Genomic DNA, 12,668 nt, shown 5'->3' with positions numbered 1-12,668 from the left:
ATTTATTATTCTTTAAAGAAAACACTAAACTTAACGTTGTTAAGGCATCAAAAGTCATAAATGTTTAAGTCATTAAAATATTCACTGTACAGTAAGGCATAAAATGTCTTAAAAACATAGTCATAAAGTATGTAGTAGATAAATTTAATTGTAAAGCAAGACAAGTCATAAAAATATCACAGTTTAGTAAGGCAAAGTCATTAAAAAACATTATATAGTAAGGCAGAAAAGCCATAAAATGTCATAGTGTATTAAAGCATCAAAACGTAATAGCATAGTAAGTCATAAAAAGTTATAAAAATGTCATATTATAAAAAGTCATAAAAAAAGTCGCTTGAAGTTTGACACAAATGTTCACATGGATTCAAAGAGGAACTGATTAGAATTTGGTGGTGAAATGCCATATCAATATACTTATAATTTCACCTTTTCTAGACGTACGATTTACTCTTTTCAGTCAGCATCATAAGCGTCTGCGGAATCTGCCGTCTCATCCTCCGACCTGACATCACCTCCACCTGATTCTCTGATGTGGCCCAGTGTCTGTCATAGAGCCTGTCGGTCCTCTGCTGCTCTAATGTCGCATTTCATCATTCGTATTCTTTTAATTCCAGTGGTTAGCAGGTATCCGTCACATGATGACGGATGTCTAAAAAGGCTCAAGGACGGCTGCCTTTCATAGAAATAAATAAATAAATAAATAAATAAAAGATGGCATTCTCTCAATAACCCCTCTCGTCTAGGGAAGAGAGCCAGCTCCCTCCACGCAGCCTCTGACCTCCGTCACTCACCTCCTGCTGCTCTATCCCGATTTCTATCGCTATGGCAACTGCTACATCAGAGGGCATCACCCTCTTCTCCCCCCCCCCCCCAATCTGAGAGATTGTGGGATTAGTGCAGCCAGAGGCCTTTAAAGCCTGTCTCATGAGTAGTTGCGTATCTTCTTTTATGTGATGAAGGCGCTGGAAATGCAGCGGCGCACAACAAAACAGACGGGCATCGCGTAACTTGTAAAGGGTTAGTCGACAAGAACTCGTACCTGTCGACCTTGACCGTCCACTGCGGCAGAGTCGAGAGTCGGGCTGTCTCTCAGAGAGCACTTCACTGTTTACTGTGATGTGACATGAAGAGGAGAGGCGGTGGGGGGGGGGGGGGGGGGGGGGCTCTGCTGTGGAAGCCACTCTCCTCGTGAACACACATGGTCGTCCGGTCAGCGGTTCGCCTGGGGCTTCATGTTGTGTTTCTACAAAAGGAGCCCTCTTTTGGCTTTGGTTGCTTCTTCCGCTTCACTTTTCCCTCACGGGGGCCGCTCCCCCTTAAAAGCCTCTGCAGTCGTCATGGAGTTGTTTGTGCTTCCCGGTAAACAATGATTCGTTCCATTCCGTAAAGTCGAGATGGACAAAGGAGACGGCGAAGAGAAAAGAGAGAGCGGTGGTGGTGGGGGCGGGGGGGGGGGGGGGGGCAGGTCGCTGGCTCTCTCTGAACTCGATGTCTAATCTAATATGAAGTCTATTGGATTCCCACACAGGCTTTTACTGTGAATTAACGGACTTAACAGATGAAGATACAGGAAGAAGTCTCATTACGTCCCATGATACCAAATGATTTGGTTTGCTTCCATGGAATAAAAATGATTAAAAAACGTAATCAAAGCAGCCGATGGGTAAAAGATATGTAAGGAAAATGATGACACTGGGTGTGGGAGGAGGGGGTAAAGCTGTCGAGTGACGAGGGGCCGTGACGAAGGGCGAGAGCCCGGCACATGAGCGGACCGGTGGAGGGTTCACAACGAGGCTGTGGGGTTACTTCTCGTCCATGCTGGCGTTCAGCTGTGCTTCCAGGGCCATCTTGTCGAAGGTGCGCATGTTGGTCTCCTCCCGCACTTTGTCCCGCACGTGGAACGAGGCGCGGGCCACGGAGCGAGCGCTCTCCAGCACCGCCCGCTTCTCTCGGAAGATCTGCTCGCTCTTCTCCAGCTTCCGCTCGATGGACTGCAGCAGCTCCTGGCGCCGCTGCTTCTCCTCCTCCTCCACGCGCTGCCTGTTGACCTTCTGGAGGCGCTCCTTCTCCTGCCGGCTCTGGACGGCCCGCTGGGCCTTCTCCTTGGCCCTCTCCTCCGCCACCAGGGCCGCCTGCTGGGCTCGCTTCTCCGCCTCCTTGGCGCGAGCCTCCAGCTGCTGCTGCTGCTGCTTCTCGCGCTTCTCCGCCGCCTGGCGGGCCTTCTGGATCTGCCTCTCCTCGCGCCTGGCCTTCTCCCTCAGCTCCTGCCCGCGACGCTCGACGATCTGTTCGTAATTCTCCAGGGAGCGACTGAGCTTCTCGTCCGCCGCCTTCCTGGCCTCCTCCCTCTCCTCCTGCTCCCTGCGAGCGATTTCCTGGATCAGGGCGGCGTGGCGCCTCTTCTCCGCCTTGTTCAGCCCCCGTCTCTCCTCCTGGGCCTGGTGCTCCTTCTCTTGCCTCTTCAGCTCAGCCATGGTGAGCTTCTCTTTCAGCAGCAGCCTCTCCTGCTCCAGCATGGCCGCCCTCTCGTCCTCCAGGGACTTCAGGTTCTGCTCCTGCAGCGCTTTCTTATGCTTCTCCTCTCGCGCCGCCTGCTGCATCCTCAGCAGCCGGCTGCGCTCCTGCTGCACCGCGAGCTCCCTCCACCGCTCCTCGTTCTCCTCGGCCAGTCGCATTTTGGCAGCTGAGGATTCCCGTTCCTGCTGGCTCAGTCGTCGCTGGCGTATCGACACTTGCGTCTGCCACACGCGCTGGCACTGGAGCACGGCGCGCTGCTTCTCTTTGTCCTCCTGCTCTCGCCGCAGCTCGTCCATCCGGCGCTCGCTGTCCCACTGGAGATGAGCCACGTAGCGCGTCTGACTCATGATGTCCTCCTCCTGGTACCTGGCGAGCATCAAGGCGGCAATCTTGCGGTCGCGCTCGGACACGGCCTTCAGGCCTCGCCGCTTCACCTCCTTCACAATGCGCTCCACCTTCTGCGTCGTCTGGAGAGAGTGGCTCAGGTCACCGAGGCTGAGGCTGCGGCCCATCAGGGAGTTGAACGTAGCCATGGTGCGAGCTCGGGGGCTGGACACTTTAGCCCAGTGGTCTCGTGTACCCTCCCAGCTGTACGACGAGGAAGCGCCGGACTCGGATGAGGTGCATGTAGTGGTGGTGGTGGTGGAGGTGGAACAGCAGGCGGGATCCATCCTTCGTTGTAAGGACTCCAGTGAATGGCTCTTCACTTTCACCTTGGACCGAGGTCCAAGGTGTCCATTGTGCTGAGAGAACGCTCCCCCCGTCACACCGTTAGGGGGCGCCCCGGAGCTCTGTCCCGCAGGCTTTGACACTGATGATGCTAATGTGGAGTTGGCTCTGGGGAAAGAAGGCGGTTTTGGTGTTGACCTGGGGAAAGTGTTTGAAGATTTTCCAGCGGGGGACTTCCTGGCGACCGGCGGGGGGCCAGACGAGAGCGGCCGCGGGGTTTTGACTTGTTCAGCAGAGGAGGACAAAGGAATCTTTGCAGATCCCTGGTAACCCTTGGAAGATGGTGTCGTTTTTGATGACTGAGGTGATCCTGCTTTGGCAGATCTAGGGGAGGTGCTGAGGCCGGAGGCCGGGGCTTTAGATGAAAGAGCTGTACCCGTTTTAGAGGTTGGACCTGGTGCTGTGGCTCGAGAGGATGCTCCAACGTCAACGGCTGAGCTGGAGGTCAGAGGCCCCGGTTTGGGAGGCTGAGTGGAGCCAGAAGAAGATTTGTCCACAGAGGAGGAAGACGCGCTGCTACTGCTGTTGACGGTCGCCTGCAGAAGCCGTCTCTTCTCCTCCCTGACGATCCTCTCCCTCTCCTCCCTGCACTGCCTCAGCTTGGCGTGCCGGTCCCTCTCGTAGACGTCAAACAACCCCGTAGCGACTCGCATGGAGCGTCCAGGGGCCTCCCGGGCGAAGTCGGCGAGCGGGCGTTGCAGCAGCTCCACGGGTTTGACCCCACATCGGGCACACGCCTCCAGAGAGCGCGGGCTCGTCAGCACATAGCGGCTGCCCTCTGCAGCCGGCGAGTCAAAGTTGTACAGGTCCAGGTGCAGCTTGGGCGACGGATCCGTCTGAGTCTGAGGTTGTTCAGGCGTCGCCGCCTGAGATGCGGCGTCTGGCACCGCCGGGGTTGCAGCGTGGCAGGGGCTGGGCTCAGAACTGCCGGTGGGCGGGGTCTCAAAACCGGCGTCCCCGTCCTCTTCTGTCGTGGTGCCATCGGCTTCCTCTGGCAGTCGAGGGTGTTCGGGGGCCACAGCCGGTGTGTCGAGCTGTGGACCTTTACACTTGTTCTGCTCCTCAGCCTCCGAGGGGTCGACCATAGTTGGCTAATACTGCAGGTAGAGAGAGAGGGGGGTGACAATGGAGATGGGGGGGGGAGAGGGGAAGTGGTGGGTGGGTGTATGATACATGCGGAGAAGTGGATAAAATAGTGGGAAGAGGTTCTGATTAGAGGATTATAACATTCAGTCCAGAGCTTAAGAGAGATGCAGTCTGTGGGGGGAGGGTCACAACGCAGTTCCAGGGCCTGCATGCATGCATGAGCACATATTCACGCACTCACTGATTTTTTACACCAGATGAGACATTTTTTCCGCTTCAGGGAAGTGACACGAAACACAAACGCCATGGCCCTTTTAATAGCGAGAATCTATTTTCGGCGGGGGGGGGGGGGGGCAGAGTCACTGGGCTGAGAGAGAATGTGATAACTCATATAGCAATATTTTTTTTCTTCCACTCACACATCACACACCATCAACCTACAAATCCCGCCCCAGGCCCCGCAACATGTATAATTCACGAGCTCATAGTAAAAGCTAGAATAAGATTTAATACTGATTTTAAAAAACACCCAACCCTGGTCAGATCTATTACGCTCTGCTCAATAACATCATGGATCCACAAACAGTCAAGGCCTTGACTTGTTGTTTTTTTTTGTTTTGTTTTTTACAGTGTAACAGCAAGTATATAATAAATATGCACTATTATTAAAAAATGACTCTTGGTCTATTCAGATTTCATCAAATCCACTTTAAAGCATGCCTGCTGCCTTGCTGTGAGTGTTAACAAACACAATATTTATCCTCCTGCTGTTTGAATCCCGAGGTTTCGTTGCGTTCCATGCGGGTGTCGCACCGCACAAAACACGCACCGCACGCACGCACTAACCTGCCGGTGTGCGAGGCGTCTTCTAGACCGGTGCTTTGTTCCCCTGTGATCCGTCCAGTCCGCCTTGTTCCCTGCATAATAATACAGAGGGGAGAAGAGGGGGCCTCGGCCGTCGACCCCGCGATGGAGCATCACATCGCCGCAGCCTCCAGCGACACGACAGGACGCAGACGGAGCCTCTCGCAGCCTGTCGGCGCAGCGGGGATCAAATCTGAATCCTCCCTCGATTCAAATACAAAAGTAATAAATTCAAAATCCGATCCCAACAGTGGAGGTTGCAAAGCTTCCTATTGTTAGCCGCTCCGCAGAGCATCCGCGGTGCCCACCTGCTCCTCAGCAGCGTCCCTCCATCGCAGCCTCCTTGGCTCCGCCCGCCCGAGGCGATCGCGCTAAAAATAAATACAATGTAAAAAAAAAGAAAAGAAGAAGAAAGAATCTGCACGCTGCAGTTGACCTCCTGTCCGGTCCTCTACACGCTGCTCAGCACGCAGGGAAACACACAGAACGGACTGGCGGTGCTGGACGCGTCGGGCCTGAGCGAGCTGCTGCTGCAGACCTGTTTCCACCGCAGATGATCAAACGTCTATAAAACTGTCTTAAAATAGATTTTTTTGTTTTTGTTCAGTCTTTATAATAATTCAATCATTTGTTATTTATGCAAGAAAACAATCTGAATGATGTATATACATCTATACAGTTCATCTGAAATGCTGTTTTTAATCTCTGCCCATCAAGAGTCACATTGTCGAACAGCTGCCATCTGCCACACAAACACGCTGTAATACACAAACTGGCCACGCGAGGGCGCCGTAGTAACGCAGATTCATGACATACAGCCAAACGTCATCAACAGGTTTGTTTTTTGTCAAATCAGAAACTAGAGGCCGTTGAAGACAGAGCACACACACACACACACACACACACACACAGCCTAGTCATCCACTATCTGTTTATACACCAGCCTCAGTGTATATGCCCTGAATATATCAGTTCATAACCATATTATTTATTATTTCTATTGATTAATTCCTGTTCTGGAACTCAACATTCCGTGGTGTCTGACACGTTATCCAAGATTCCAGAGTTTCAGAGTTGCAAAGTTCACGGACTCTGAAGAGGAGTAAATTGGGAAAAGACAAGGAGTTATTGATCAAACAGCCTTGTATTAAGTTGAAAACTGTGCAGGAGATTTGGTTTGATGGACAGTAACCAGTAACCACATGGCTGCTGAATGATCCACGGTTGATTTTTTAAAGGCACGTCATCAGTGGTGTTTAAACCTCTGACACAGAGACAAGCAATAACCCAGGACACATAGAATAAGAATAAAAGACTCATTTGCTAACACACAAATGAAAATATTTTTTCAACTTAAAGTTAATAAGTTAATACAATTGGAAACTTTGATTTTCAAAAACTTAATCTGTTTGTGTTACCAATTAATCTCCTTTTTTAAGTTGGTAAGAAATTTTCCTTTTAAAGTGTATATTTAAACTTTAAAAGCATTGTTTACTTGTTAAAACTTGTTACTTACTTATTACATTACAAATATTACTCCAGCCACTGCTATTACTATTAGTATTTTTAAGTCTTTTTAGTGTTACTGCAACTATTAGCGAGTTGAGTTGAGTAATGACTTCTTTTAAAAGGGAGCTAAAGACGTTGCTGTTGAGACAGACCTTACCAGGTATGTAATATTTATTAGTTTGTACTTTATGTATCTGTTGTGTATGTGTTTTACTCTTATTACGTTGGGCTTCGTGGTTCACGGGGCCTCAAATCGTATATGACTTTTTCTGTTGCATGTTGCCCATGTGAAGCACTTTGTGACTTTTGTCTGTGAAAAGCTCTACACAAATACACTTATTATTATTATTATTATTATTATTATTAGCACCACCGCTGCTACTAATACTGCTTCTATTATGCCAGCATCATACCACTGCTACTATTGCATTTAGTATTTGGGTAAAAGTACAACTATTGCTAGAATAATTTTCATCAGGTCTGTTATTAAGTTATGACAGTACGGACGTTTCCTCCGTTGTGTATTTCTGTGACGTTTCTCTATCCACACACCACCACATGAATAAACGTAGTGTATTTGTTGAAAGCCACATTATCTGGTTCCGTCCAGTCAGAGCGGTCGAATCGGGATTAGATAACTCTGGGTGAAAGTCGCAGCGATGGTGACCCACTAAACTCCCGACCCGGTGTGGGGAACAGTGCGAATTTAATTGGCCCCGCCCGTGAGCCGTATCAGGAGGACAGCGGGTTACGGGTGACAACAGGGAACGTGCTGGCTGGCTTGTTAACCAGGGGCATGGGGTCTGGGGGGTGGGGAGGGGGCATGGTGCGGTGGCTGCAGGGTTCATGCTCCACAGAGTTTCTGTGTTTTTGTTTTTGTTTTCGGTGGGGCATGCTCCCCAGCACCAGGGCCGGACCGGGGGGTTCATCGAGAGGTGAGGCGCTTGGTGCGGTCATGGAGATCACTGCAACACCCAGCTGGTGGTGAGGGCCCAGAGCATTCCCTCGCCCCCCCCCCCCCCCCGCTCTCACACTGACAACCAGCCTACAGGTGCCAAGGCCCGAGGATTCGGACGGGAACAATGAAAATGAGATTAATGCAAAAGTACGTGTGAGCACATTTTTTACATCTCCATCGTCTAAAATACCATTTTCTAAAATACACTAAATAGACATGTACAATTACAGCAGATCAACTGATCATTAAATTCGACTAAATTAACGAGTAAATAAACAACAACAAAAATGGTTTCCTTTGTGTTTATATGTGGAGATGATGAAATATCAATTTTTTGCTGTTCTTTTTGTCAATATAGATAGATAGATAGATAGAATTTTGCTTAGTTTTGTTGGTTATTGTGTCACTGAAACTTGTCACTTGTATTCTTCCTCATTAGCTTTTACTATTTTATCATTTCAGTTTCTTTGACAAATCCAGAAATGGCTACTGGTAGTTTGCCATTTTGGAATCTAGGTATAGAAGCATATTTTAGCATAGTGCATGTTGTTAAAACACAGTCATGAAATCTTATGGGAAAACTGGCTTGAACCAGTCACCTGCAGCACGGAGAGAGATCCTTCGACAGTATTCACCTTGTCCTGCGAGGACAAACTGATCCCTGGGAAAGAACTATCAGCAGGAAATGATTGATTAAGAATCCTGTAGTGAGAATAACAGAGTCGGGGCAGAACCAGAGCCACCGGGAGCATCTATGTGCCGTCACGAGCCAAGTTCTACACAGACGACTCAGACAATCAGCACTTTTGGCTGAATGACCCCCGTCAGTCATCCGCCTCGGCTGGAATGAACTCCCCCATTTCATTTCCCTTCAGGAGGCAGATCTGATTGTCCTCCTCCTCAAGTATACGGATGAAGACGTGGACCTATATCACTCACAGAAGACATCATTTTTTAAATAAGTACCTTCACTTTTGCAACTTATAACACATTTTATGTTTTTTATTAATATATCATACCTTTACATAACTACAAATGCAGGAACTTGTTTAAAGTGTGGTACGGATACTTTAATCTATATAGATGTGAACTCCTTTTCTGCCACTGCCAGATGTCGGGGAACAACATTTTGGTTGTAATTTCCGTTTGAAATTGCACCTCTGTCATTTAATATCTGCCCAGAGAAACAGAGAGAAAGATGATACTGCGATTCTACTGTAAGGATGTGGATCGTGAGAAACTTAGCAAAAAGTACAGTGTTGCGTGCCGATATCATGTACAGTATGTTCTCAACAATCCAGCCTCTCTCCTCGCCCTGCGCCGCTCACGGCGCTGCCCCGCTGGAGCTCCGTGGGCCTGTGAAGACCGAGACCTCTCGTTGCCCCCCGGTCACAGCTCCAGCCAACAGAAAAGGGGAAACGTTTTCTGGACAGTTTCAACAACTCCCCCCCCCCCCCGCCCTTCTGACCCTTTCGCTCCCCCCCCCCCCCCCCCCCCCCCCCCCCCCCTGCTCCTCTGTCTTCCGTGGGACGGTACAGGGGTCTCATGCGGGTGTGGAGCAGTCCCCCTCCTCGGTGGAAGGGGGGAAAGGTCCCGGAGACAGAGCTGTTAATTCAATCAGCGGAGCGGTATGCTCAATTAGGCGTCCATAAGGGCCCTGGATGGGCCCGGGGGCCCTGTGGAGGGCAGGCCGCCCAGTCCCCGGGAGGTATTAATTGTGGATGACAGTGTGTAAACAGTGGGGTGAATAGACGGCGCAGGTGCGGGACGCCCCGGTCCAGACTCAATGGCCCTTTTCACACCCGTGGCTCTCCGCTGCCACTTTCTCTTCCATTCCCTCCCCCGCGTAAAAACCCCTCACATCTCTGATTAATGTCACGGATAATTTGGCTTGGTGGGCTTATTTATTTGTTGTTGCTGTGCGTTTCGGTCACAGGCGTGTTCCTGCACCAGCCTCGCTGTGTGTGTGTGTGTGTGTGTGTGTGTGTTTAAAGACGGTCCAGTCCAGCTCTGTCCACAGCTCCTCGTTTTTCAGGAGCTAGTGAAAACTGCGGTCGGTACATGTAAAATATGTAGAATTTATGAAATCAAATCCAGATGACACTTAAAGAGGAGAGGGCTTTCTATCTGACCTCCGGTTTTTCCATTCAGCAAAAAAAACCCAGCCCCCTTCTCCCGCTGTCTGTCTGTCTTTCATTCAGGGCTGTAATTGTGTTCGCTATAGTGTTTGACAATTTTAACTTTGCAAGAGCTATCACACACACACACACACACACACACACACACACACACACACACACCCAAGCACTGCAGTGGTGGAGGCAAGATAACCTCATTAGCAATACCTCAGGGTAGAATACCTCATTACATCAAGTATGGAGTTATCAATGTAATGTGCTTAAAGTATCAGAAATTAGAAAGTATTAAAAGTACTGCAGAGTTATATTATTAGTTTCATCAATATAAATGAAGATCATCTGTTTTGCATGTGAACGTTTATTCTGAACATGAAACCAGTATCTGCATTGTCAGGTGAGTGGAATCGAGAAAAAAGCATAATATTTCCAAATTCACTGGAGGAAAAGCAGAATTTAGCATAAAATGGAAAAAATAAAGTTTTAGAACTTGTTCTTCCTTCCTTGACTGAGGAGATTAGACCCGCCAGCACTTTACCTGTTTTTAAATAATTTAAACTTTAACTGATGTTGTTTTGTTTTATTATTTTAGTTTTGTTGTGTTTTGTTCTGTGCCGTTTCATTCACATGTATTTTATAAAGTATTTTAATAAGTGCTATAGAAAATGTAAAATTATTATAATTTAATATTGGGAAAATAAATACTCAACACAAATTATAAAACAATCAATCAATGTGTAACCGAAAGATCATCATAAAAATAAATCATGTAAAAATATTGTGGAGTAAAAACTACAAAATCACAAGTAAAGCGTTACATAAATGTACTTTATAATAATATATAGTAGAGTTAAGAGTTTAATGTACATTTACAATATATGATAATGGAGTTCATCATGTTGTATGTTTTTTGTTAAACAACTTTTAAAGAAAGTTGTCGCAGTTATTAGAAACTACTGTTCTAAAATAAACTTATAAAATTAAAATGTAAATTTAGCTCAATTACGTTGAAGTATGACAAAAGTAAATTAAATATCTGAACTGTAACGTTCACCTCTGGAGAACATCTGGTTTCCCCCGTGTCAGAAGTACAAGGTGGTGAGTAGTCACATGACATTAGAGATCATCACAGGGTCTCTTAGAACTGAACCCCCGATAGGAAAACTTTAAAATCAGCTTTTATTTTGAAGATTGCACTTAATTATGGTAAATATTATTGTGTGAATAATGGTAAATTTTTTTAATAATGGAACAAATAACTAAGTTTGCACCTCAAACATCAACACGTAAGATAACACATCTGAACTGTGTGTGTGTGTGTGTGTGTGTATATATGTGTGTGTGTGTGTGCATGTCTAAATTGGACTTTTCGCACCTGTGACATCATGGTTGAACATCTGTGCTACCTCCCCGCCCCCCCAGATATCTGGGTGGCCCCTCTCCTGCTCCGTCTGTTTCTGTCCACAGACACCTGCTAATTTTCGGCCGTATGTAGTTGGTGTAGGCGGCGGCGTGGAGGGGCGGGGGGGGGGGGGGGTCGTCTCTGGGAGGGCCCGCGGCAGTAATTAGGAAGTACATTTCCTTTCAGCATGCCCATTCAACGCCGTCTTTGTTGTTGTTGTCAGAGGTTCTCTTTCATGCTCGGCCAAATGACAACAGAATGAAAGTGTCGAGCCATGCTTTCCCTACAACAGCTTTACGCCCAGCAGAAGTCTTCTTTGTGTCCGGGGGCGGAGGGCCGAGGGCGAGAGGGAAGAGCAGAGATGTTAACTGATCTCGTTAACATTCCAAGAGACACTCCTGGTCCCCCCTCCCCGCCCCCTCCTCGTCCTCACCTCCCACAGCGTGTCTCCGCTCGGCGTGGACTGGTGGGCACAGAGAGGAGAGGAAGAGGAGCATCCCTCCTCCAACAGCTCTGATGACGACACTACACGGACGCTGTAGTCTCTGAAGTGGTCTGATGAATTGCCTCGAGTGCGTTTCGGCCTCCTGTTTTCTCCCTTTATGTCCAACTGCCCCCCCCCCCTCCCCCTTTTTCTTCCCTATGACCCTCTTTTCTCGAATTCTCTCCATCCTTTCGGAGAAAAACTAAAAAACTAAAAAAAGGCCTTCGCTGAATCGGCCCCCGGTGCAAACAGGAATCATTAACGTTGACCCTAATTGTGCCAATTCCAGCAGCTCAATAGCTCTAATTACAAGGCTCTCCGCCGAGCCACTCAAAGAGCCGCTGTCATGGCTAACAATCCAAAAATATCTACGGGGGACAAAGACGGAGAGAAAAGGATGGGGGGGGGTATTGCTGGACACCTGCACTCAACACTCTGCTTCCCTGCTCGGCCTCTCCTCCCTCTCCTCCCTCTCCTCAACTCCTCAGAGACTTGAAGTGGCGAAACTGCCAAATTAAAAATATTTAGTAAAAGTCTTCCATTCAAAGCCATATTAGCAAAATGTGCATAAAGTAAGAAGGTACCCCTTCAAGCAGAGATGTGATTGTATTCATTTGTATTTGGCCAGGTGGAGGTGGAGCCAAGTTAAAGTATTTCATAAACTCTTGCCCTGTTTGAAAACATGTAGTAAGAGGAATGAAGAATATTTCTTCCTAAGAGGTACAGTAGTGAGGTAGAAGTGTAAAGTCGTATGAAATGTGAAAACTCATCACATTTGTAACGAAGCGGTTGAGTAAATAATTATACTCTACTGCTGAATATGGTTATATCATAACGTTTTGTGGCTTTAATGGTGATATACTGTAATCATATTTAGTTTGATTTTATTTTAACAGTTTGTTACATTGATCATCAATTTGATTATTTTATGTCGTTTGTTATGTTTGCAAAATCGTGACATATTTTGATTTTGTAAAAATCGGC

At 47.8% G+C, this 12,668-nt stretch overlaps 1 protein-coding gene across 3 annotated transcripts in view; it reads right to left on the bottom strand.

Moving 5' to 3' along the window:
* Positions 1-12,668, bottom strand: part of ccdc177 (coiled-coil domain containing 177) — a 104,807-nt gene that overhangs the window by 867 nt on the left and 91,272 nt on the right. For 2 of the 3 annotated variants that reach the window (XM_047327173.1, XM_047327174.1), the window contains 2 exons: positions 5,179-5,567; positions 1,040-4,343 (listed from right to left, as the gene is read on the bottom strand). In XM_047327173.1, coding sequence (XP_047183129.1) covers positions 1,803-4,331 — 2,529 coding nt within the window. In that variant the 5' untranslated portion in view covers positions 4,332-4,343; positions 5,179-5,567 and the 3' untranslated portion in view covers positions 1,040-1,802. The remainder of the gene's footprint in view (positions 1-1,039; positions 4,344-5,178; positions 5,568-12,668) is intronic. The other variant, XR_007029756.1, reaches the window with a different exon arrangement.

Source organism: Scophthalmus maximus, chromosome 15, assembly GCF_022379125.1.
Source record: "Scophthalmus maximus strain ysfricsl-2021 chromosome 15, ASM2237912v1, whole genome shotgun sequence".
Classification (NCBI taxonomy): Eukaryota; Metazoa; Chordata; class Actinopteri; order Pleuronectiformes; family Scophthalmidae; genus Scophthalmus; species Scophthalmus maximus.
The sequence above is the reverse complement of the archived record's forward strand: the minus strand, read 5'-3'. Positions and strand labels throughout refer to the sequence as shown.